The 27,620-nt window shown below is 34.6% G+C and overlaps 2 protein-coding genes across 2 annotated transcripts in view; one reads left to right on the top strand and one right to left on the bottom strand.

The window, feature by feature from the left end:
• Window positions 1–982: 982 nt before the first annotated feature.
• On the top strand, window positions 983–22,082 carry LOC132545637 (dihydropyrimidine dehydrogenase [NADP(+)]-like). The gene is made up of 23 exons (XM_060209335.1): window positions 983–1,088; window positions 3,265–3,375; window positions 4,050–4,132; window positions 7,281–7,368; window positions 7,564–7,725; window positions 7,917–8,113; window positions 8,362–8,443; window positions 8,953–9,040; window positions 9,344–9,451; window positions 10,540–10,709; window positions 11,446–11,656; window positions 12,283–12,467; window positions 12,787–13,002; window positions 13,250–13,414; window positions 13,638–13,706; window positions 13,863–13,946; window positions 15,020–15,140; window positions 15,282–15,544; window positions 15,870–16,049; window positions 16,687–16,833; window positions 17,218–17,301; window positions 17,606–17,717; window positions 18,859–22,082. The coding sequence occupies exons 1-23, from the start codon at window positions 1,047–1,049 to the stop codon at window positions 18,999–19,001; spliced, it is 3,111 nt and encodes a 1,036-aa protein (XP_060065318.1). The 5' UTR covers window positions 983–1,046; the 3' UTR covers window positions 19,002–22,082.
• A 3,910-nt stretch (window positions 22,083–25,992) lies between these two features.
• Window positions 25,993–27,620, bottom strand: part of LOC132545645 (uncharacterized) — a 28,356-nt gene continuing 26,728 nt past the window's right edge. Inside the window, exons 15-16 of the mRNA XM_060209341.1 lie at window positions 27,310–27,415; window positions 25,993–26,153 (exon numbers count right to left, since the gene is read on the bottom strand). Of these exons, the coding sequence (XP_060065324.1) occupies window positions 25,993–26,153; window positions 27,310–27,415 (267 nt within the window). The remainder of the gene's footprint in view (window positions 26,154–27,309; window positions 27,416–27,620) is intronic.

The following is a 27,620-nucleotide window of genomic DNA, read 5'->3' as shown; positions in this document are numbered from 1 at the left end:
TTTTATAGAAAAGTCTGTAATAAATAGGATTTGTCTCTTTTACCAAATGACCTGTTCATATAGTAAAAAAATCAATTACTTCGGAAGTTAAAATGCTCCGTGTATGAAAATGATCATCCTCGATACTCAAGGGATTGCTATCACTTTTGCTCTCTGCACTCCAAACATTTCACAAGATATATGAAATATGTTTCTTCTTCATCATCATCATCATCATCATCATCATCATCATCATTTCTTTATTTCCTCCAAATATTGAAGAATAATAACAATGACAAATATTGTAAATTTAGGTGAAAATTAAAGAAAAAAGTGCAAGAATATATGTATATAAATATTGAACAATGAATGTGAATAACCAATCCATCAAAAATGGAGATTTTTAGCAGAACACATCAAACATTAGATAGGAGATGGCCTTTACTGAAAAGTCATATTGTAGGCCTTTTCAGAAAACATTAGACAATCTTTAATAAAAAATGTAAACAAAAATGAATCGTCATAAAATGATTCATAAATGTCCTCACTGGAGGCACCCAACAGAGACGCTATCGAAATGTGAATATTGTTTAAACATATCCTTAAATATTTGTATTTGAAAAGAAGTATCATGAATTATAACATGAAAAAAATGAAGAAAAAAAGACACGAAACATTAAAACATGAAATCTTATAAATAAATGTTTAATTAAGTCAGGATTAAGTTAGTACATTTGTAAATAGACTATTACGAACATAGATTGAAAAGAAAATCTCAGTAAACAATATGAAATTATATTATGGTTATTACGCATACTATTTACTTTGTCCAAATGATCTTAATAAGCAATATTTTGAGAAAATATAATGTTTACCGCTATTCGCGTAAGACATTCAGTCTCGTCATCGAAGCCCCCGCATTGCACCTCGCAGATAGAACGTATGTGTAAACCTAGTGCGCTGATAAACTTCAATTGCTGCTGGTGTTAGTTAGCAGAGACGTGGTATATACGTCTCTGCAGATAGTGACCAACGGGCTACACAGTTAAAGAGTTTATGCCTCAACAATGGCTGCTGTAGATGTGAGTAGGGATATTCCCGATATTGAGGTAAGATTTACACACATTCGTGTACACATGCATTTCATTGCCTTCATATCTATAAGTTGAAATACTGACACACGTGTAAGTTTACAAAAATATTAAAGTTTGTGGTCATAACTATATTATTTAGCATTTCCGTAATATATATAATTTTACTTCCATTTCTGGAATAAAATAAATCGAGGTTAATTGCGTGGTTACTTTGGGAAATGTATGCTACCATACTGTGATATGGAGACTTAAGGATGTATGGTCCTCACTCCGGACATGGAAATGTCCAAGGATGAATGCAACCTTATTACTGTGATATGGAGACTTAAGGATGTATGGTCCTCACTCCGGACATGGAAATGTCCAAGGATGAATGCAACCTTATTACTGTGATATGGAGACTTAAGGATGTATGAATCTCACCTTAGTCATGTGCTTTCCAGCAAAATCTAATGACAATTTATTTGTCTCCGTGTTTGTTTTTGTTAATTCGAGCAATTAAATACAAAAAATTTCAATAGTCAGCAGTGATTATGGCATGAGAAATGTTTACTGTGTCACTATGCAGTATTTGTCTAGTTTGTCTTTTATTTTAGCTGACAGGTCGTATTGCTGTTGGGTATAAAGGTATACCTTTTTGGCTAAAACTGTGTCATGTTTTATACAACCCAGATCACGTACATACGCAGAACGTCATATAAATTTTTTTTCATTGTCACGCAATAGCATTCATCAAAATAACAAAAAAGAGAAATAGGTCATCAGTATGGGATATGATGATGCTCTACTTGTGTCATATTTCCTACACACTCATCAGCCAGGGGAACTATCACAAGTAATTGAATTGCTAATCCATGTGTTGACAGTACACTTACACTACACATGAGCAGATAAGGACTGTATTGATGTAGCCACATCTGCCTGTGCAAGGCTAGTGGCTAAACCAGGACCAAGAAATTATATTGGTCAAACTTGATTATTTTTTTGAAATCTGCCTATGAAAAAGTAAATAAATTTTTTAATCAAAGTGGAACACTCTACAAATCGATATGTTTTTGGCGAAACACGTATTAAGGACCTGACTTCACTTGTTATAATATTCCAGCAAGTCCCTTATTGAACCTCATAGCTTGGCTGTTTTCACTGTTGTTAATGCCATGCCATATGTTTGGCCCCAATTTGGGTCATATCAGATAACACTTGAATCGGATCTAAAAACGTATCTCCATGTTATTTGACTGGTCTATGTTGGCTTATGATAGGATTATCCTACAGGATACATAAGGGATTAGATACATTATATATAAACAGTAAGAAAATGACATTTTCCTATCAGTGAAATTTAAACCTTGACCCCCCCCCCCCTCACCCCCCTCCCTCCCCACTACACTTATTTTTCCCAGTATGACTTACCAAACAGTAAAACATGTGGTGGAAATAAGTATAATTTACAATGTATATCACATAATTGAATGGTATGTATTGCAGTTGCAAAGGTTGGTGTGTATATGATTGTTAGAGTACAAGTTTAAAGTTCTGAGGAGAACTTGAGCCATGTATGGCTTTTAAGAAATGCATTTATGTGGCAAAGTGGCAAAGAAATAACTAAACTTGAGATAGGTTTCTGTAGAGGAAGACAGGGGACAGTTGGGGGTTGTACAGAAATTAGGGCTGAGTGAGAATGTGGGGGCCACGTAATGTAATTCATTATAAAGCATTTAACTTAGATATTCTAAGAAAGAAATGATTCAAACATTTCACTTCTGTGACAGTCCGATTCTGCTACACATTTAACTTTCCCTTTTTGGAAAGATTGACCCCTTTTCAAGATGTCTCTTTTGCTTCTTCTGGCGGCAATTAATCCGGATTCATTCCTGTCCATCTGATTTTAGTTAATAGTTGCAAATTCAAAACCGTTTAAAAAACAAAATTCAACAATTTTAAATTTAAGCATGATCTCTAAATAAAGATAGAATATAGCTCAAATATGTGTTCCTGAAAAGTAATTTGTAAATATTAATGCAGTGATATTTTTCTTACTGAAAATTATAGATATGTAGAAAAATCCTAGAATTACACAGTATAAATGAATATATCACTTGTGAGGCAGAATTCATGCACACTCATGGAAGATAAATGCATGCCATATTTCTAGTTATCTAACCTTAACATTGATCTGTTGAAATTTCAGAGTATCTTGGCGCTGAACCCGAAAGTCCTTCACAGTGCTAGCCTGGTGCCTAGTGCTGTTACCAAACAGAACAAAAAACACTGGAAAAGAAACCAGGAGAAAGGATGTTCGGTATTTATATTATAAAGATACAGTTTCTCCTCATGTCTAAATGCCTGTGTTCTTATGGATATTTTCTATATAAAATTCATGAATGTTTTACAAAAGGATGATTATCTGTTAACTACTAAATCCAGGGTAAAATTTGTCGCGGTTTTATACTATTTAATTTAGATGATGCAGTCGGGGATTGAGTTTTAAAATGGTTACATGCATCGAAGACAGGTAAATGTATTTATTGTACTGCTGCAAATGTCAAATTTGTCTAATTGATATCAATTTAAACAATTTAGTTTTGTTTTTGTGTATAATTTGAGAAATAGGAGTATAACTTTGCTGTTGAAACATGACACCAGTAGCATTTAAAATCAAGCAAACTTTCATAGATGTTGACCTCACTGGGTAAAGCTTTTGTTCAAGACATCATTTTCATGGTGCACATGTCAATGTCAATCAAAGTCATATTGCATATTTGCGAATGAGAAATTTGCAGATCAGGGTTTCACCACCATCATTAATTGTTATCGTCGACCAAAGAAATGTTAAATCTGGGATGATTTAGAAATGTACTTTCTCAGCTCAAGTCACAATGTTACATGTAGCTGCTTTTGTTAAAAAATTCAAAGAAATATAATGTATTTTGACGAAAATTTGACCATAAATATAGAATTCTTCATTTTTTTCAGTCTTGTGAATCTAAAGAGAAGAATTTTTCTGATATCAAACACACAACTCTGAGTGAACGAGGAGCCCTGAGAGAAGCATCCAGGTATGGAACGTTCACCATGTTTTTGTCACATCTAGCTTAACCCCTTGTTACACAAGTCTCCATAATCAGCCTCCATCTGGTCACATGTAGGTCCCGTATCTGAGCTCATTTACAGCTCAATTGACTACAAAAGGCTCCAGCTCGGCCTGACACAATTACGCTCTGACCTGACCATACAAGTCCCACTATTTAACTTCTGATATTCTGCTTTCCCTTCCTTCCCACCTTACCATGACATAATACACACTAGTGTAACCCAATGCTATCCCTTTGTCCCTTCCTCTCATTATTTCTGTAACTGGTTCAAACTTAGGTTTTCATTTTGTCTACATTTGTAGGTCTGTTCGTATCATTTTTCCTGTTTTATCCAGCAACAATGGTTTTAGGATCAATGTTGTGAGAAAAGATGTGGCTGTTAGCACAAATGTGTGTGATATTTATAAACTACGACAACTTACCACAGCATTCTGTTTGGATGCCACTGTCAATGTGGCTAGGTGTCAAGAAAAAAGTCATTGTTAAGTACGGATAGATTTTCACATTTACATAACAATGTTATGCATGAGCTCATTCAGGTACTTCAGTCCTGACTACAACAGAATGATAAAAATTCAGCGGTAGAAAGTTTTTAAGTTTTAAGAAATAAAATTCTTCTCAGCATATTCTTGTTTACTTAACACCAAGACAAGTGTAATACATTTGATGATTCAGCTGTGTATATCCATGTCACTTGTTAACGTGTACATGTAGGGATGTGTGGTGTATTTTAATCTGCTGGGACACCAATGCATAATTCATAAGATGTAATCCCTTCAGTGTGCTGGATGACCAGGTAGTCACCCATAAAACACCTTGTAAATATTCAATATCATGTCTACCAGATTCTGTTCACAAAAGTTTCCCTGTCATAAAAATTGGTTAACTACATTTTATTTGTAGAAATTAGAAAAAATTCCAATAATTAAATTTTAAGAATACAATCACAGCTACTTAACTACTTGTGTATATAAAAGTCTCAATGTCATAACTTCGAGGAAACACTTAATGAGTTTTGTGATCGTTATTCTCAGCATAATATATAACTTGTTAAATCATCCATACTCATATTTGCCTCATTAGAATTCATGCTGTGATCAAAGTTATATCTTGGATATCTATATATATATATGTAATTCTTAGATTTTTGTGATCATTTGACATTTCCAGAGAATATGTGTATAATTTGCAGAAATTCACCCAAAACAAAATCAGAGACCTAAATAATGTGATTATATATGTCTCGGACAAAATGTACCTTTATGCGTAGGTAGTGGGTGATTATGGTGATAGAGGGTAGGTCATCAGCTTCATTCGAACTCTTGTAGGTAGACTTATATCAACAGGTGTATCGTACGATCACCTGGTATTTTTTATGTACTACGCCAATTTAACATGTCTGTAAGATCCTTCTGTACTTTTTATGAATATATTTTGTTTGTGTACCTAGAGTTTACTTTGATGTTGCCTTGGTAGAGTTATAGATGTGTAGCATGGGTATCTGTAAAGTTTTAAAATTTGTTATAGCAAATAAGGCTTGTCGTGTTTTCCAACCTATTGCCACTTTGTCCATCCATCTGTCCGTCCATTCGTCCAACCATTCATTTTCCTTTTGTGTCTGGAGCTTTGCTTTCTATACAGTAAAGCAAGGAAACTTGGTGTATACATTAAGGGCCCACAACCCCTCAATTACAAAGTTATTGTCCTTTGTGAGAATTTTAACTAGAGCACAACATTAAATTGCTTGCATTTAGCCTGGGATAATTAAACTTGGTGTATACATTATTTATACAATTACAAATTACATTGTACCATATTCAGGGTTTGTAAACCCTTAATTAACAGAGTTAGTGCCTCTTGTTATAGTCGTATGTCAGGAGTATAACTTTGCTTTCTTTTATCTAGGACAAAATACCTCGGTAGATACTTTTTCCATACTAAAGGAATGTACATTGTTCCAAATTCAGGGCCTGCTACTCCTTAATTACAGAGTTATTGCCCTTTATTAAAATTTTGTGTACAGAGCATAGTTTTGCTTTCATTTAAACTAGGGTATTGAAACTTGGTGTATATATATTGGTAGATGATGTGCAGTGTACCAATTCAAGGTTAAATTTAAATTTGTTACATTTGTTAATTTTGTTAACTTTTTGTGTCAATACATGAGTGTAATTTGTATGATGAAATGTATCCCACCACATAGGGGTGTAATTTGTATGTTGAAGTGTGTCGCACAACACGAGTGTTAGATGTGTGATGGTCACTCCACAAAAACATCTAGATTTACATTTTACGTGGATATTTTGATATCAATGACATCAGTGAAGGGTTATTTTTTTTAAATGTATAACTGTATATATATTTCGTAGATAATAATGTATTATTATATATCTTACTGCAGGACACGTACAGTTTATCATCAGTCATAAGACAGGTACAATCTTGTTAACTAGCCATTTATCATGTGTATACATGTTTGTTGTATTTAATATAAGTTTATGTATATTTACAGTTTTCTCTGTTTAGATATAATGTTAGTTTATTCTTTGCAAAATTCAGTTTTTTTTAAAATTTTTTGCTTTCATTATTTTGCATTATGTTGTTTTTATTGCATTAGCTTATTTCTGTAAACATTGTTTCCATTACTGTAAATATGATTTGAAATCAAAACATGTATAATTACCCATTATGTAAGATATTGTTGGTAACTAATGCAACATTTACTTTCTGTGTTTGATGAACATAAAAATACTAAAATAAAACTAAAACTACAGAACTCATTTCTGTGATTTCATGCTAATGTACTACAAAAAATCAGAAATGATACTAATTATGTCAGTGATTATTATCTTGATACAAATGGTCAAAAATCTAAAATGAAAATTGTGAAATTGTATCAACATATATATGTGTTACTTACAATGTTTGTATAATGTTATTGAATTCATAAAAAAAAACTTACACTAATGTCTTATAAAAAATTTCTATCATATTCGATGAACCTTTATCCTAATTTGTTAAGCTATTGCTGATGTTCACTTAACTTAGATTTGTTGAACTCTATGTTCACAATATGTATGCTGATATGTAACACAGTTCTTGTTTTTCACAGATGTTTGAAATGTGCAGATGCTCCCTGCCAGAAAAGTTGTCCAACACAACTGGACATCAAAACCTTTATCACAAGCATAGCAAACAAGGTAAATCCTCAATTATATAACCTGAAGTATAGGTCCTCAATTATATAACCTGGTGTATAGGTCCTCAATTTTATAACCTGATGTATAGGTCCTCAATTACATAACCGGATGTATAGGTCCTCAATTATATAACCTGGTGTATAGGTCCTCAATTATATAACCTTCACTTATATTCTGTATAATGGTAAATTTCAGAACTATTATGGAGCAGCCAAAGCCATTCTGTCTGACAACCCCCTTGGCCTGACCTGTGGTATGGTCTGCCCGACCTCTGACCTCTGCGTCGGTGGCTGCAACCTTTATGCCTCGGAAGAAGGACCAATCAACATTGGTGGATTACAGCAGTATGCCACTGAAGTAAGAACCTGTTTTGGTGATGATGCTTTGCTTTGTAAATTATAAAAAATTTTGTCATGTATAGGAAATATTGTCTACTACACTAAAATGGGACCATTGTTAATTATACAAGTAATTCTACATAGTTCTCACGTGAAATAATGCATTGACATTCTGATGTCCGATATATTGAAATGCTTCTTTGTTATTAGGTATTCAAAGCCATGAAAATCCCCCAGATCCGTGACCCAGGGTTGCCTTCTCCTGATGACCTGCCTGAGAGTTTCCAGGCCAAGGTGGCATTGATCGGCTGTGGACCAGCGAGTATCAGCTGTGCAACTTTCCTGGCACGCCTTGGCTATTCAAATCTGACCGTGTTTGAGAGGAATGATTATATAGGAGGACTAAGGTAACTGAAAAATATCTTTTCTTTTATTAAGGATTTCTAAATTAAACTTCTACAACTTTCTTACTGAGAACTTTTTGATCATTTTCAAAACATTTCTTTAATTGCATGGTGCTATATATTAATTTAACAATACTTGATGTTTTTGTTTATATATATATATATATATATATATATATATTAATCATTTTGTGTAGATACATGAGTCTCTTCATTGTTAGTCAAGAACTATAGAAACTTTGTTTATTTAGCTCCTCGGAGATTCCTCAGTACCGTTTGCCCTACAGTGTGGTAAATTTTGAAGTGGAATTGATGAAGGATCTTGGGGTCAAGGTCAGTATGTTGTATATTTTGTTCCATATTCTCTCATCTGCTCAGTGTTTTAGAATTATTGACTTAGCCCACAAGTCCCTTTAATCATGAGTAATAAAACTGAATACCTGTCGTGTTGGATTACTCCACTGAGCAGAAAACTTCACAAATCATTTGAAAATGTGATATATATAGTTATTTTCTTTATTTTGAGTGAATAGTAACAGAATGTTTCTGTTTGTGATTTTAAATACAGTATGTATACTTCTAAGGTTTTTGTGCCCAAAATAATCATGGACAGCAGGGAGGTGTGTGTAATATATGGGACCAGTATATATTAAGTAAATCTAAAGTAAAATATATATTGAAAGTTGGGGAAACCTTTGTGTAATATTTGTAAAGGTGTGTGATAAGTACATGATGCTTTAGAGAATGTCTTTTTATCTGAATCTTCGTATGTTTGAAATAAAACCGTGTGATATCTTCCTAATTGATGTAGATTTAAATGGTCGATACATGTGATACTTTAGGTTGTGCAGGGCAAGGCGCTGTCTACTAGGGATCTTACCCTGGTGGGCCTGAAGGAGCAGGGCTATGAAGCTGTCTTCCTCGGGATAGGTAAGTTGTTAATTACAAATTACTATAGATATCCTTATGGTTCACTTCAAGGTTATATTGTGTACCAAGAAAAATAAATTATTGTGATAATTTTTACCCTATTTAACAATTCAGGTTTCAATTAATTAAGTAAATGTATAACATCGCTATAAACTCATTAATTTTTATTTCTTTTGAAAAAAAATACACTACATCAAATTTGTGATAAGTGAATAAGATATTTTAAATTCACATATCTATTAAATCAAATCTCCCATCCAACTACAGAGCCAAAATGATTTGAATATATTTGTCCTGTTTCAGGCCTCCCAGACTCTAAGAGAATTCCAATTTTTCAAGACTTGACTGAAGAGATGGGATTTTACACCTCTAAGGATTTTCTGCCCAAAGTCTCCAGAGCCAGCAAGGCAGGTGTGTAATATACAGGACCAGTACATATTAGGTAGATCTCAAGTATGAAATATATTTAATTCAGGGAAACTTCTGTGTCGTACTTGCAAAGGTGTGTGTGATAAAAACATAATGCCCCAGAGAGCCTTACCTGTAAAGGTGAGACATCAGTATGTTTAGTGCTGCAGAGAGAGTAACCTGTAAAGGTATGACATTACTGTGTTGTGCTCCAGAGAGCCTTACCTGTAAAGGTGTGATATAAGTTTATTGAGCTTCAGAGAACCTTACCTGTTAAGGTATGATATTAATGTATAGTGCTCCAGGAAACCTTACCTGTAAAGATGAGACATCAGTGTGTATAGTTTGCCAGAGAGCCTTACCTGTAAAGGTATGACATTAGTGTATAGTGCTCCAGAGAACCTTACCTGTAAAGGTATGACGTTACTGTATAGTGCTCCAGAGAACCTTACCTGTAAAGGTATGACGTTACTGTATATTCCTCCTGCGAACCTTACCTGTAAAGGTATGACGTTACTGTATAGTCCTCCAGAGAGCCTTACCTGTAAAGGTATGACGTTACTGTATAGTCCTCCAGAGAGCCTTACCTGTAAAGGTATGATGTTACTGTATAGTGCTCCAGAGAACCTTACCTGTAAAGGTATGACGTTACTGTATAGTCCTCCAGAGAACCTTACCTGTAAAGGTATGACGTTACTGTATAGTCCTCCAGAGAGCCTTACTTGTAAAGGTATGATGTTACTGTATAGTCCTCCAGAGAGCCTTACCTGTAAAGGTATGACATTACTGTATAGTCCTCCAGAGAGCCTTACCTGAAAAGGTGTGTGATTACCTGTAGTGTCCCAGAAAAAAATTTAGTACTCCAGAAAGTGTGATTTGAATAAGAAAACCTTTCTATGTAAATTGTTATTCATTAAAATGCTTTGTTCCAGCACTACTTGAAACTTTTCACAAAATCTGTTCTGGAATTTGAAGGATATTTCTTCTGTTTATGTTGTCGATTGGACTTCATCTCTGGTCACATTTAAATTCTGTACATATATTTGGACCTTGCTTTGCTTGGATATTTAACTGCTGTGTGTTGTTAACAGGTATGTGTGCCTGTAAGAGTCAGCTGCCAGCTGTAAAGGGGAAGGTGATTGTCTTAGGTGCTGGCGATACTGCATTTGATTGTGCCACTTCAGCCTTACGTTGTGGGGCCAAGAAAGTGTATGTGGTGTTCAGGAAGGGATTTACAAACATCAGGGCCGTACCAGAAGAGGTAACCCAAACATATTACTGTCTGCAGAGATCTTAATGGTTTAGAAATTATTTTACCCCATGTGGATAGCAATTTACAATGTTCTGGAATATTACAATCTTAATTTAAACATTACATTTCTTCCTATACTTAATCAATTGTCAAAATGTTGTCCACGCTGAAAGTCAAGAATTTGTGGTACCTCAGGACCCACCAAAAGCTCAGAATCAATAGTATGGGGTGAATTGGTTTTGTTTCTCTATTTTATCCTGTTTGTTTTTGGACCTGTGAAGTTCATATCTTTAATGGAAGGCATAAACATGTCAGATTTACTGTCACGTGTAGGATATTACTGATGTTCTGGTTTTAACACCAGCTCTTCACTCTTAGAGAACATGTCAGATTCTTTGTCACATGTAGAATATTACTGATGTTCTGGTTTTAACACCAGCTCTTCACTCTTAGGGAACATGTCAGATTCTGTGTCACATGTCGAATATCACTGATGTTCTGGTTTTAACACCAGCTCTGCACTCTTAGAGAACATTTCAGATTTACTGTCACATGTAGAATACTACTAATGTTCTGGTTTTAACACCAGCTCTGCACTCTTAGAGAACATGTCAGATTCTTTGTCACTTGTAGGATATTACAGAATGTATGGTGAACAATTCAGTTGTACTAGGATAAAAGATTTACTGTGAATGCCCTAGTAGTACTTTGGGAACACCTGTCAGTATTACTATTCCTGTTTCAGATGGAGCTAGCTAAGGAAGAGAAATGTGAGTTCCTGCCCTTCATGTCGCCCCGTCAGGTGATGAAGAAGGGAGGACGTGTGTCAGGGATGGAGTTTGTGCGCACCGAACAGGACGATGATGGAAACTGGGTCGAGGATGAAGAGGAGACTATCAGGATCAAGGCAGACTACATCATCTCTGCGTTTGGATCTGGATTGTCAGATTCTGAGGGTTTGTAGTAGATTGTTAGAACAGATATTATACCTCATTAATTTAGGTCGGAGGATACCAATGTGTCTTCTTATCAGGCATGCAGTTGACAAAAGATAAAGCTCTCTCCGCTCATATTAAGATTAAAGTCTTAAAACAACTTCTTCTAAATGACCGAAAGGCTGATTAATGTTATTCAGCCAGTAACAAATAGAAATGAAAGACTTTTATATTTGTTCATATGAAATAACCTAATATACTTTGAAAATAAAAGGGGACAAATGTGTAAAAATTTAAACAACCTCACTTCTGAACAATCAAAAAGGCGTAGGGTCATGCTCCTTTTTTTCTGTTTTAGAATAATACTGTTAAATCTTTCACTTATTTTTTTTTTATATTCTTTTTGATGATTTTCTGAGGAGATATGCACATATTATGACACATTTACTGGTAATTTAATTTTTAGCAGCATTGGTTATCGGCCGTTTTTTGGCAGATATTTATCATGATAAGGAAGGCAGCAATAAAATTGGCAAACATATAGAGGATAAATGTTGTAAATATCTGAACTGAGATTGATCTTACATCAGCCATGCACATGTTACAAAGTACCTTATTCCCTTACCATTCTCATGTGTTCTTACCAGTGGTGGAGGCTATGAAGCCTATCAAGTTCAACAACTGGGGTTTACCAGAGGTCAACTCTGACACCATGACGACAAGTGAACCCTGGGTATTCTGTGGGGGTGACTTGGCTGGTGTGGCCCAGACCACAGTGGAATCGGTCAACGATGGCAAGACAGCTTCCTGGTACATCCACAAATACCTACAGGTGTGTTGTAATGTTGAATTTAGACCGAGGACCTGTTTCATTGTCATTCAAACACCCATTGAATACTGTAAATCATTTTTTTCCTTCTTGGTTACAATTTCCATATCACATGTTCATAGGGACTTACCGTCATGAAACAGACTATATATACTACACTGTTCTTTATCATCCATGTCTTAATTCACACTTATGAACTTTCCTGAACTTTCCTGGCCGTGAAATGTGTCAAAGGAATAAAAAAGAAAGATGGTTTACGGTTTTTCTTCTTACTTTTTATCCCATTCTTTCTCTAATAGTTCACCTGTAATTATATTTACAGTCTCTCCATGGTCTACCTGTTCCTGGAGTCCCAAGTCTGCCAAAGTTCTTCACAGCCATTGACAGTGTCGATGTGGGAGTGGAAGTGTGTGGTCTAAAGTTCCCCAATCCATTCGGTCTAGCTAGCGCGCCACCTACAACCAGCAGTGCCATGATTCGCAGGAGCTTTGAACAGGGTTGGGGGTTTGCCCTCACCAAAACATTTGCTCTGGACAAGGTATTCTTTTTGACAGATAGTAACATGTTATAAATGACATAGGTCTTTGATTTATTAGGATACACACATAGGTTTATAGATTCCAGTTTGAATTTATTAATACTTGTCAGTTTTGACTCTGAAATTCCTCAGTTGAGGAAGATTTTGGTGTTGGTATTCAACATTTTACGCAAAATTTAGCAACAGTTTGTTAGATAATTTCTAAACACCTTCATACATATTGATACGGAATATAAATATGTTGTAGGATATTGTGACAAATGTTTCTCCAAGGATTGTACGAGGGACAACCTCTGGTCACCTGTTTGGTCCTGGTCAGGGTGCATTCCTCAACATAGAGCTAATTAGTGAGAAAACTGCTGCTTACTGGTGTAAGAGTGTCACTGAACTGAAGAGGGACTTCCCTGATAAGGTGGGTAAACTGTGGACAACCAGGGGGTTCAGTATGTTGAAAAATATTACAGAATTTCTGTGATTTCAAGGAAACGAAAATTAGTGGTGGTGATTATGATGGAAGGAAGTTTTTAAATACTAATTTTCATCCATACTTTCAGTATATGTAAGATGTTGTTGTAGTATTAAAGTATGATTGTTTGTTAATTTTGTGAATTTTGTCAATTTCTGCACCTGAACAGATCCTGATAGCCAGTATCATGTGTGCATACAGTAAGGATGACTGGATGACATTGGCAAAGATGGCAGAGGTAAGGAAAGTGACTGATTACATTTGAGGAATCATTTAATGTGATGTTTGCAGTTTATGTCTAACCAAACTGGACAAAATGAGACCTATACATACCATAATGTTAAAAACATGAATTTTTTTTAGTAAAATCATGTGATGTATTTGTTTTCAACAGGAATCTGGAGCTGATGCACTGGAGCTGAATCTATCATGTCCACATGGTATGGGGGAGAGAGGCATGGGACTGGCCTGCGGACAGGTAGGTCTGATAGATAGGGATAGATCACAGGTAGTGGATGAGAGGGTCACTATATATTGTTTAGTGGGAGGGTCACTATACACTGTATATTGGTGGGGTATAGGAAGTCATGGTATATTGTTTAGTGGGAAGGTCACTATACACTGTATATTGGCGGGGTGTTGCAGATCATTTTATATAGTTGGATGAGTGGAGTGGGTCGCTATTAAAACTGTGTATTAGTGGGGTATAGGGGGGTCACTATATATTGTTTTGTGAGTGGGTCACTATTAAAACTGTGTATTAGTGGGGTATAGGGGGTCACTATATATTGTTTTGTGAGAGGGTCACTGTTAAAACTGTGTATTAGTGGGGTATAGGGGGGTCACTATATATTGTTTTGTGAGAGGGTCACTGTTAAAACTGTGTATTAGTGGGGTATAGGGGGGTCACTATATATTGTTTTGTGAGTGGGTCGCTATTAAAACTGTGTATTAGTGGGGTATAGGGGGGTCACTATATATTGTTTTGTGAGTGGGTCGCTATTAAAACTTTGTATTAGTGGGGTATAGGGGGGTCACTATATATTGTTTTGTGAGAGGGTCACTATTAAAACTGTGTATTAGTGGGGTATAGGGGGGTCACTATATATTGTTGGGTGAGAGGGTCACTTTACACTGTATATTGGTGGGGTGTAAGGGTAACTGTTTATTGTTTTGTGAGAGAGTCACTTTACACTGTATATTGGTGGGGTGTAGGGTGACTATATATTGTTTTATGAGAGAGTCACTTTACACTGTATATTGGTGGGGTGTAGGGTGACTATATATTGTTTTATGAGTCACTTTACACTGTATATTGGTGGGGTGTAGGGTGACTATATATTGTTTTATGAGAGAGTCTCTTTACACTGTATATTGGTGGGGTGTAGGAGTAACTATATGTTGGTCAAATTTCTAAAGGTTTTATCATTAACTGATAGCATATGCACCACTATTGGGATATTTGTGAAAAAAATCAGTATATAAAGAGGATGGGAATGTCGTCCTGGTGTAGTATAGTTTACTGATGATGATGTTGTTGTTTTCTGATAGGATCCTGAGATGGTTAGAAACATCTGTCGCTGGGTACGAGATGCCATCAAGATCCCTTTCTTTGCCAAGTTGACACCAAATGTCACCAATATTGTCCACATAGCTAAAGCTGCATATGAAGGTAAGACAACTCTCAGGACTTTCAAACAATTCTAGAAGCTGAAATTTCCATCAGGTTTGACTGTATGTGATATGTGTGATGTACACTACTACATTTAAAAACAATCTATATATACAAAATGTATATACTCTATGACACTAGGCAAGGCGGATGGGGTGACAGCAACAAATACAGTGTCAGGACTGATGGGACTCAAGGCCAGTGGAGCTGCATGGCCGAACATTGGCAAGAGCAAACGTACCACATATGGTGGGGTGTCTGGTAATGCTATTCGTCCTATTGCCCTACGAGCTGTGTCGGCCATAGCCAATGCTATCCCAGGGTTCCCCATTCTGGCTACCGGAGGGATTGATTCTGCTGAAGCTGGTCTCCAGTTTCTACAGGCAGGAGCGTCAGTATTACAGGTAGGTTAAAGTCTCCTTCTCTGTGGTACCAATTCATTATTTACAAATCATCGGGATCCTTGTACATATCATTATAAAGTAGATATTCCAAGTGAAAAGATCACAAGAAGGAATAACATATACAATATTTATGTCAAAAGGCATTTAATATAATGTTGTATTCTTCGTTAAAATAAAAATAGTGGAGACTATGAAGTTAATGTTATGTATTTTCTCAGGAAGAGGCCTTGTGTTTGTTATGTTAGAAAGATATATTGTACATTTCTAATGACAAGGTGTTGTGCATTTTTACGTTAGAAACATTTGTTGTATATAATTTGTTTAGGTGTGTAGTGCAGTACAGAACCAGGACTTTACCCTTATTGAGGATTATGTGCTGGGTTTGAAAGCCCTGCTCTACCTGAACAGTCTGGAGGACCTTTCTAACTGGGAAGGTCAGAGTCCCCCTACTGCACGCCACCAGAACGGCAAACCTGTGGTTAAACTGGCAGATCTTGTTGGCCAGGTATAGTTGATGAAGGATATGCTTTTTTATGTTGAGTCAAAATATACAACAAAAAACCAAGATTAAATCCATTTTATATCCCCCCTACTGAGTTTATAATCACTTTGTGTGTCTGTCCAGGCATCTGTCTGTGCAAAACTACAAGACATCTCATGAACCTCAGGACAGAGTTAGTTTATATTCACACCCTAGAATCACATCATTATATTCTACTTATAAGATTTTAGAGGTCACCATTCAAGGTCAAAGGACAATCTTGTGCCTTTTTAAATTTTAAAAAACTTGTGTAATATAATTCACACCATCAAGTTGTACACCCAGTTAAATTTTGGAGACCTTTGTATAGGTTAAAGGTTAAAATCACTCTAAACCACTTAAGAAATAACAGCTTGTGTTCAAGATATTTCAATAACACCTTAACAGATCTGAGAGTCAGGGTTATTTGAGTCCTTGCTAATTGTATTTTGATTAATTTTTTGAAGTCAAATTACACAAGTTAAATGTTGATATAAAGCTTTGTTAAGTCTTATTATATAAGTTGACTGGAGGACAGTGATTGTAATCCTTACTTTATGAAATTTGTCTTGTCAGGCACTGTTGTGATAAAAACTTTTTTAATGTACTCTGCTGGTTTCAGAAACTCCCATCTTTCGGTCCATATGCCCAGAAGAGGGCTGACATATTGGCCAAACATTTCAAAGAGGTTGATATTCTTGGTGAGGAATTCCAGCCTGATCCCCTCCGTCCGGCTAACGTACCAAAGAAACCTGTTCCAAGTGTACAGGTCAGTATATCAATGATAAGCCATTAGCGATGTCCTGTATAACATCAGTACTGTTCTCAGTACTGTTTGAACTGTTAGAGTTTGTTGCGGTCCTATCAATAATGTTATTTGCTGTAGACTGTCCATAATAGAAAAACTTCGGGCCTTTTTTGATAGCCATGAACATAACATGAAAATTTATGTTCTCACCCCAAAATTAAATATAAATATTTAATATTAAAATATTTGATATATATTTAAAATATGTGTTTACTGCATACACTAGATGTTCCAATAGGGGATATGGTTATGATCTTCCTGTATAAGGTAATATATGAACTATTATAATGTTTGTACTGTATCATTATACCTTAATCTATATGTGTATAACATATTCTGTTAAAGGAGGTCATTGGTAAAGGCCTGGAAATGATTGGATCATACGGAGACTTGAACAATAAGGAACAGGTGGTGGCCCTTATTGATGAGGTAAGTTAGGGGTCAGGGGTCAAATCAGAAACAACAATGGTCAGGTGGAGACCATAACGATTAGGTAAGTCATAATGTCAAGTTGAGGTCAAGAAGTTAGGTTATAGTAAGATAACATACTGGATAGAGCATTTGCACCAAAAGCTGGACTTAACAGATACAGGTCTGTCCTCCGATATTTGTTTTCTGTGTGAACACACTCCCACAACCTCTTTGTCATTGATATCAGATGATATCAATTATATTGACCACTTTTTTTTTTTTTTTTTGAGAATACTGTTATTTGTTTTTTCTGTTTATACAGGATATGTGTATCAACTGTGGCAAGTGTTACATGACTTGTAATGACTCTGGTTACCAGGCTATCAAGTTTGACCCCCTTACTCACCTGCCACATGTCACTCAGGACTGTACAGGTATGTATCTAATCTTATAATTTTAAATATTTAAATCTAAATGTCATACTACCTGACATACTATTTTACATGGAATCTTCAATGTTCCCTTGTAGGACAATGTTATTAGGGCATTGTGACAAACATTGTGGTAACATGAAGTAGGTCACAGCAGTCTAATTTTAACCTGGAATAGGTCACAGCAGTGTATTTCTAATTTGGAGTAGGTCACAGCAGTGTCTTTTTTTACCAGGAGTAGATCACAGCAGTCTAATTTTTAACCTGAAGTAGGTCATAGCAGTCTGATTTAGATCTGAAGTAGGTCACAGCAGTCTAACTTTAACCTTGAGTAGGTCAAAGCAGTCTAATTTTCAACCTGAAGTAGGTCACAGCAGTCTAATTTTAACCTGAAGTAGGTCATAGCAGTCTAACTTTAACCTGGAGTAGGTCACAGCAGTCTAATTTTGATCTGAAGTAGGTAACAGCATTTGATCTTTTAGCCCATGTTTTAATTAATGAAAGAGACTTTCACTTTGTTTATTTCTTAAGAAAAACGATTGGATCTTTCCCATATTTCTCTTGGTCTCTTATATTACATGTTAAATTTTGAATGACCGCCATCTTGGATTTTGACAATCATGGTTTGTTTTTGCAATTCTTGGAGTATAAAGATCTTATTTTTTTAATTCATATTTGAACATGATGGAACTTTTCATTTGTCAGATTTTCAGTTTGAAACAAACATATAAAAATGAGATTATTTTAATGAAAAAGAACTAAAAAAAGAAGAAATTATAAGGATTAACTTTCTCTTTTATGTTATTGACTAATAATCTAAACAAAATGATAAGTTAATCATTAATTATAGTGATGTATGTTTAGTTTTGTGGCTGCATTGAAATGAAAAGATGGCAGCTTGGTGGCCATCTTGTTTTAGATACTTAAAGGTTGTGAATTGTATTTGCATATAACGAGATGATTTGTGTAAATAATTTTTTTATTTCAGTTTAATTTGTTGAACAGTGTTACTATTAGTTTCATTCACCTTGTCATTACATTTAATATATAATTAAAAACTGTAAACAGTGAGGAAGGGAAAAGGTCTTACTTATATGCATTGTTTGTATATACATTTACGGATTTGGTTGTTTTTTATCTACAGGGTGTACACTGTGTCTGTCTGTGTGTCCAATCATTGATTGTATCACCATGGTGAATCGTACAGAACCCTACATACCAAAACGAGGGATTCCTCTTAACACTGGCTACAACACCATGCCTGGAGTTCTTCTGGAGACTAACTAAGGACAATGTCCTCATTCACATTGTTAACACCTACATACTTCTCTCAGTGATACATGAACTAGGGAAGGTTTCCATGCCCGTTTACTTCAGTCAGTGATACATGAACTAGGGAAGATGTTCACGAGCATACACTACAGTATACTCACAGTAACAGGCTAACTCAGGACTGTATCTACACCTTCACAGACTAACTAGGGGGGTGCCCATGACCTCACAGTAATTTGCTCACTATGGAGGGTGTCCATGTTCTCAAATAACAAGCTAGGGAGGATCTCCACTCCTACAAGCTTTTGTAACTTTTATAGGGAGAGTGTCCATTTCCTGAGAATAGAGACTAACTTGGGAGGGGGTCCATGTCCTCGCATTATTAAACAGAGACAAAAGTAACAGAATGAGGACAAAGTTTTGGTAAATATTTGTATACGTACTGACAGGTAGATTACAAAAGTATGCAAGAGTTATTTCCCTTACACTGAAAAGTGTCCTATAGCCAATAGTTTATCCATTACCCCAGTTACATAAGACAGCTAGTCAGAATTTTATATTTAATGTCTATTGTATCATTGGATGGGACCACATTGGAGAGATCATTTTGATGATATTTTTTATAAGGGCTATTAATCAGAAGTTAAGTTTCATATATTGTCCATTGTTTACACTAAAAATGCCTTACTAAGCCCCAATATACAAAACTTTCACTAAAATAGTGAAGAGAAAATACATTCTATTTACAGCAATATTGTGAAAATTAACTTAACTGAGAAATATTGAAGACGATATGGTACGATTGTTTTCATATCAAAACTGAAAAATTACTTGTTGTAAACATGCCTCCATTTACCATCTTTGCAGAAGCAATGTTGTAAAATATTTTTGACCTTTCCATGAGAGATTAATATTTACTATATAAACAAATATACACTCTATTTAGATGACACAGTGAGCCCTTGAATGACTATACACCTGCATTCTACCTTTGATATGAGCTTGCAGCACGTGTGACATCTCACTTTACCTGTTAACATGCCTACTACACCTGGTCATTTGACCAGGCAGATTGGTTACCTAAATTTGTTTTTTTTCACAACGACCTTCTGAACTTTGTATGATATTGGTTTGCATTTTAAGTGGAAGTCTTTTTTATTAATCTTGGCTTTTTTATATCCCACCACCAAGATTTCCCTCAACTTATGTATGTTTTAATGTTATCTTTGTATAATAATGTGGAAATTTTCTCAGAAATTTTCTGAATTTTGTAAATTTGCCAAATGATTGATGTATTGGGGCATTAAGTAAAATTGGTTTGATATCAGAACTTCTTCGTTCAAACCAGTTCTTATTATGAAGATGTTTAGGTTTTTTGTTAAGGAGATACCTACGTTTGTTGGTATTTAATAATGAATTTTGATGGAGATATATACATCTCTGATGTTGTAGAATTACACTGAAAAAAATAAAGTTGCTAGTTAGTTTTGTATACAAGTAAAAATGTTATATATATGAATACTTATACAGTACAATTATATACAATTATATGTCTAACAGTGTCATGTTATATTAGTTGTAGGACATTCAGTTCAAGTTTTCTTCTTATTGTTATTTGTCAGTTATCAGTTATAATAACGAGACATAGAATTGAAATGATATGTAAATTGCACTGGAGTTGAACTGTGGTGTTTTGGTTTTTGACTGATGATGCCAGTGAAATGCCTGTATTGATGTATGCCTTGTTTTGTAGCCAGTTTAAATAGTTTTTTTTTACGTCTTTATAGAATGTTTGTTGAATTTTTTTTTTCATTGCAAAGACAATCTTAAGACTTTGTCATGGAGTGACTTATTGAGGACATCACAATAGTGTTAAGACATAAGTGTCGTATAATATTGACGGCATGATAAAACAGGCCAGTTATATATCTATATAATGTAATTATAAGTTCTAATACCCCTTAGATTTATACCTACACTCTTTCTGAAATTGAATTTTTAAAATTGAGAAATTTATTTACGGTCATGTTCATGGTCTGGAGGGGAACATTTCAAGATGGTAATGATGAAAACACTGTATGGTAGTACTGACAATCTGGTCTCAATACTCCATACGAGGAGATCTCGATACAGAGAGGCTCAACATCATCTATAAAAAACATACAAATGAGATTTAAAATGTATGAAATATTTATCCAAATTTGATATTGATTGGAATTTGAATTTTACGATGTGAATTAGGATGGAAGAAATTTCCATTTTTCTACTCGCTTTTCTCGTTCCTATGTAACTCATTGCGTTGACAGTTGTATCTTGATGTTTCCATGGAGTAGATTCTGCATCTAATTTATACAGTAAATATCAAAATATTGGTTCAAAACTAAAATTCTTTTTTACATAGATGATGTTTCAACAAAAAATTTTGTTAGCCTGATTAACGCAGGATTTCATTTAAGTACAGCTTATCATTAAAATATTAACAGGAAACAGTATAAATGAATATTTAAACATTTAACATGACAGTACCCCTACTTATATTTTTTCATTTTCTCATATATATGTATTTAGGTTTTTTTGGACATAGTCACCACTTTCATATGTGTAACAATTAAGTGAACATTGTCTTTCCAGTTCCAGATAAAGGCATAGAAATCCAGTTTGTGAATGCCTGGTTCTTTACATATATGTTCCGTCAACTTTTCCCCTCCAGACCATGTATATAAGTGCTATTTTGATAATTTGAATTTGAACTTTACACGTACATAGTAAGGATGTATTGTACATGTTGTTGAGTACATATATACAAGCTATATATGCAAGGTTGAACATGAGCAGCATTCAAGATTCGGCTAAATGTTTCATACTAAGAACATATATTTTGTACATTTGCTACTTGGCATATTTTATGAGCTGTAGTTTGTAAGAGTTATCCCCCTTTAAATACTCCTTGCTGTTTTTTTCCCCATGTGTTATTTCAAACTCGGAACTCTTTGAAAGATGATGTTTGTACAAAAACTTCAAAATTACATTTTGTTGATGTTTTTTTTTAATTGATTTACAAGCATTGGATCTTTTCAAATAAAGTGCCAGATTAGTTGTGTTTGTTTAAAGTTTTTATTATATCCCCACTGAGGCTGAACAGAGATATATAACACTTCTAACCATATTTCTGTGTGCCATGCTTCAGAATTCTCATTCAACCCTTTACTGCCATTCTTTTAATTTCAATTAATGTCAAACAATCTGTTAGTTTTACTGTATAAGAAATGACGACTTTATAACTCCAGATCCAAATCTGTGCTGAGATAAGTTGTTGATGAAGTAAACAATGCTCTCCCCTTTGGAACACCTGGTCTTAATCTCTTTGTTCTCCCTTTCCTTCTCCCGTTCTTACATTTGTATTTTGTTGATTCAATAATTTCATCCACATGTTTAGTTGTATTTTTTTTATCAAATCAGAATTTGTAGAACATTACCAACCATATACTAATATAACAAACACACACAGATGACAAATCTAAATCTTTATTAATTGGTAAATAGTTCGATGTAAATATCACAGACTTTTCTAGATGATGTTATACACAAATATAAACTAAAACATCCAGTAGTTGTAAAGTAGCTAGTAATTAATGTATTAACATAGTAACAGACTAAACACGTGGAGTCTTTCATAATGAGTATCACAAAATAAAAGGGAGACCAACATAATCACTAGCACATAAAGAGTAAACATTGACTTGGGGTGACTAAACAATAACACAGAATTAATAAACAGTAGCTTCCTGTCTTTGATAATAATTTTACTATCAAATTTTATGGACAATTTATCTGAATGAGATTACAAAGTCATTTTCTGTGAGCAGGAAATCCCAAACAACAAAGGGATATAACTCTGAATATTGTCAGCATGCCAGTTGGGACAATGCAAACAAATTTGTATCTAATACTTGGAGAAATAAAATTTCTAGAATGTTAAATGATGTTGTGAAAATTAACTGATGGCTTTGAAATAATTACTTGTATCCACATGTAATTTGTTGTATGCACCATACAAAAAAAAGGTCCAAAACTTCGTCAAATATTTACAGCATGAATGTATCAGATTCAGCACATCAATTTCCTCTGATACATAATTTAATCTGATCAAGGGAGATAACTGATTCAGCACACTAATTTATTCCAGTACATACTTTAGTCTGATCAAGGGAGATAACTGATTCAGCACGGCAATTAACACCCAGAATGTAAGCTAATTTTTGCATTGAAATCATGATATCATATGTTGGATACCTTATCAGAAAATATTTTACCCACTTAAATAAAGTGGTGCTACAAAAAAATAAGGGGAAATAACTGATCTAGTACAGAAAAAATCCATTACAACTATCAAAACAAGGGAGATAATTGCTCACTACAGTTACCCTTGTTTGTTTTGATTATAAGAATCTAGAATGATCCATGATTTACCTACTGAATAAATGGCCATATGATTGATGAGATCTACAAGTTTATACAAAATGATTTCTACCAGAACACAATGTCACAGATGATCATATTATGTACAAATAAATATTGATCACAAGAATTTTCTTTGATATGCTTTCATCATGACACCCAAGTTTTAAGGTTTTAATATGAATAAAATGAGTTACTAATTTCAAAGATATTTGTTACAATTAAACAAGATAGCTAAAACATATTGGAGTGAGCAACATCTTCCTATTTTAGTAATCAAGATTAGCATAATTATGTCATAATGATTCCAATATTTTTTTCATGACATCCACAAAGACCTGGTTATCTTGCTACTTTGTAATTATGATGTTGAATAATTTCAACAATAATTACAATTGTAAAGGATATATTTCGAAACGATGTCAAATATTTATAATGTTGCGAAATATTTTTCATGGATACCTGAAAAATGTGAAACCCACGAAATGAAAGGAAGCCTGGTGATAACCTACTACATGTATATACCAGAGGTTGATGACAACCTTCTGCCCATAACAGTCTAGTCAAAACCTAGTGCTTGTCAAGTCCCTGTTATAGCCTACAACTTATCAATAACTCGTGATAATGACGATCACAGCCTTGTGTTAGCTTATATCATAAAGAATTTAATTAATGGCATATCCAATGAATAGAAAAAGAATACTTGTCATATTCTTATCCAAATCTTTAGTGTTAAAGTGAATTTTTGTAAGATATGTGTAAAAATTTTGTGACTTTTGAATTCCATCATATTGATTTTTTTATCATTTCAAAGGTCAAGGATTTGAATGATGTATAAATGCAGTAGGATGAAGCTACATAATATCTGTAGGTACAATTATTCAGTAGATATGACTAAACTGAGGCATTCAGGCTTCCTTTCCCTGACAAGTTGATATCATAGCAAAAACTGGGGATTATCTCCCCTAGATAGAACTCTCAAGAGATGTGACATGGCATTTTGCACCAAACCTTGCAGTCTAGATCACTAAATGAATAAACTTACGGCTTTAGTCATGAGCTTAGTGACTGTACAGTGCCTCTAACACTCTGTACTCACTACAATATCTTTATAATTTTACAAATTGCCTTTACTAAACAAGACTGCATGTTTGAATGGTCCCAAGAGGTTAAATTCTATAGTCTTTCATATTTTGGTAACTGAATGTCAGAAAAATCTCCTGATTTAGTGGACAGTCAGACTTCAATAATATTTCACCTCATAAACACTGATAACAGAGCTAGTTAATTAGACATTTAAACAAGTGTGTTTATATTTAAATGTATATATATATAATATATAGAAGAACATTAAAATCTTTTGTAAGGTTAGGAAAAAATACATCATTAGATTTATACATATAACAATCTTTAGACAAAACGTACATTTAATTAGAAAAGTAATTAATATAGACATCTCAGATATCATAGTGTATCTCTATTGTAGGATCATCAACACAATAGCACTTTTCATATTTTGATTCATGTTGATGTACATTTATGATACAATATTGTGTCATTTTAGTGAATCATTTTGTTGTTGAATCACAGCTATGGAGTCAGACCAATTGTGACTGTTAAGATGGCACAAAGGATTAGGACAAAATACAAATCAAAGGCTTTGGAGATGAATTACCATGACTTGCGAAATAAAAACATGGTAACTTGTAAAATGTGATAAAACTTTGTAGGTGAGTCTAAGAGTTGAATGGGGAACCATGATGTGATGCCCTCAGTCAGCTTGATTTCCAGAGAGAGGTCAAAAGTAAAACCTTGTGTAGGACAACGGAAGGAAACAGCACTGCAGAAAATGCATTCAAGTTTATGATGGCGACAATAAGTTGAGACAACCTCCCTTTTTGTATATAAACATTTGTTTTATATGGTTGCTAAACAAGGGGTCAGGAAAAAAAAAACAAACAAAAAAAAAAAAAAAGAAAAATACAAATTTCCACAAGCTCTGTTGATACCATTGGAAAATATTGAAGACAATTCCTTCTACTTTCTGCCCACTCAACTACGGAGAATTTATACGGTAGATTAACTCAGACCAGTAGACCAGAGTTTCTACAGGGGCAATGGCAAATAATGGTTCATGTAAACTTTTATATAAATATCATCTGTATCCTTGTGTGCAGGGTACCCAGTCATAAGCCAGGATTAGGATGATAATGCTATGATAAGGCAAACAAAGGTGGTTACATTAGCATGTATCATATACCATACGGAAATGTCCTCAGGAAGGGGTGATGCCCTCAGATACATTGTGGTAAATACAACTCTCTTGTAAGTAAGTCTGAAAAGTTCCCTTTATCATGAAACTTTAACTGCAGAATGATATTGTTATAATTAGCTACATATATTTCAAATAAATTAACTAGATGTACTTTAAGTACAGTATGAGGTGGGACTCGGCTGAGTCTAAGGTGGACGGAGGTTTAGGTATATCACAGATCTTCGATAATGAGTGTTTGTTGCCATGGTGACTAATGTCCAAGGTAACGCCTGATCAGTTGATGGCAAGCGCCTTGACCAGGTCGAGGTATTTCTGAATGTCTACCATTCTTTTAGCATTCATGCATTTATCAGCCGCATCCTGCAAGTATTTCCTGGGAAGTGGTAATCTGTGTTTGACCGATTCTTCCAACACTTCGTCGATGTAAACTCGTCCTAAAACACATAAACAAAAAATTATGTAAACGCGGCCTAACACATCCCAAAATATTTTACTTTATACAACTGCAGACTTTCATGGACATTTCCTATTTGTAACTGTAGCAGAGGTCACAGAGTCCAGGGACTAGTAAGGCAGGAGTCCCTACATGGGCACCAATGTAACAGAGATAATATATTTCATCACCTCCTCCAGGATTCAAACCTGAGACTCCTGGCTTACTAGTCTCATGCTCAATCGATTGAGCTAAAGAGAAGTTTTCTCTAGTCAAGCGGTATTTTCTGACTAGTAAACTTACCAGGGCTACATAACTCTAAGTGCTTAAATCATTTTCTTCATTTTTGGACAGGGCTCATAATCCCTACAGTAAAATCTCTTACATACCTGTCTATACTGAAAAGTGCAATTAGTCCCTACAATTAAATCTCTCACATACCTGTCTATAATGAACAGTTTCGTTAGTCCCTACAATAAAATCTTTCATATACCTGTCTACAATGAACAGTGCCCTTAGTCCCTACAATTAAATCTCTTACATACCTGTCTATAATGAAAAGTGTCCTTAGTCCCTACAGTAAAATCTCTTACATACCTGTCTATAATGAAAAGTGCCCTTAGTCCCTACAGTAAAATCTCTTACATACCTGTCTATAATGAAAAGTTTCGTTAGTCCCTACAATAAAATCTTTCATATACCTGTCTACAATGAACAGTGCCCTTAGTCCCTACAATTAAATCTCTTACATACCTGTCTATAATGAAAAGTGCCCTTAGTCCCTACAGTAAAATCTCTTACATACCTGTCTATAATGAAAAGTTTCGTTAGTCCCTACAATAAAATCTCTCATATACCTGTCTACAATGAACAGTGCCCATAGTCCCTCAGTAAAACCTCACACACATGTTCTGAATGACCTAAAATCCTACAACCAGAATCTCAATATATATACCAAAAAAAAAAAAAAAACAATACAGTCTATGTAACCTGTCTATAGTGGACAGTTCCAATTATCTGAACAGAAAACCCTCAAACACCTGTCTATAATGAAGAGTGGCCATAGTTTGTACAGCAAAACCTCTCACACACACACACCTGAATTATACTACATGTCTATAATCATTTATTCAGCCCGATGATGTCTGTAAGCTTACCTGATGACCGATACCTCAACTCATCAATCCCGTACAGAGTTTTTCCTAGACTCGTAATTGTGGAGAAAAGCTCCTGTCTTTCCTCCTGTTTTTGACGCATCAACTCCTGTAAATTGGACCAAAACAAAAGTGTCATCGTATTGAAAATTCTATATAATTTGAAATTTCCACATATTGTTTCAAATTTTTCAAAGTTTTCGAAGTTTTTAAGATATGCAATAATTGTATGTAAGGTTTCACAGACTTCATGTCAAAATTCTGCTGTAATACTGTAAGTGAACAGAAGATCAGCATCTTCTGTAGATGAAGGA

The sequence above is a fragment of the Ylistrum balloti genome, unplaced genomic scaffold, assembly GCF_031769215.1.
Source record: "Ylistrum balloti isolate Yb309-2 unplaced genomic scaffold, AGI_CSIRO_Ybal_v1 Utg369850, whole genome shotgun sequence".
In the NCBI taxonomy this organism is placed as follows: Eukaryota; Metazoa; Mollusca; class Bivalvia; order Pectinida; family Pectinidae; genus Ylistrum; species Ylistrum balloti.
This window is presented reverse-complemented; position numbering and strand designations above follow the sequence as displayed.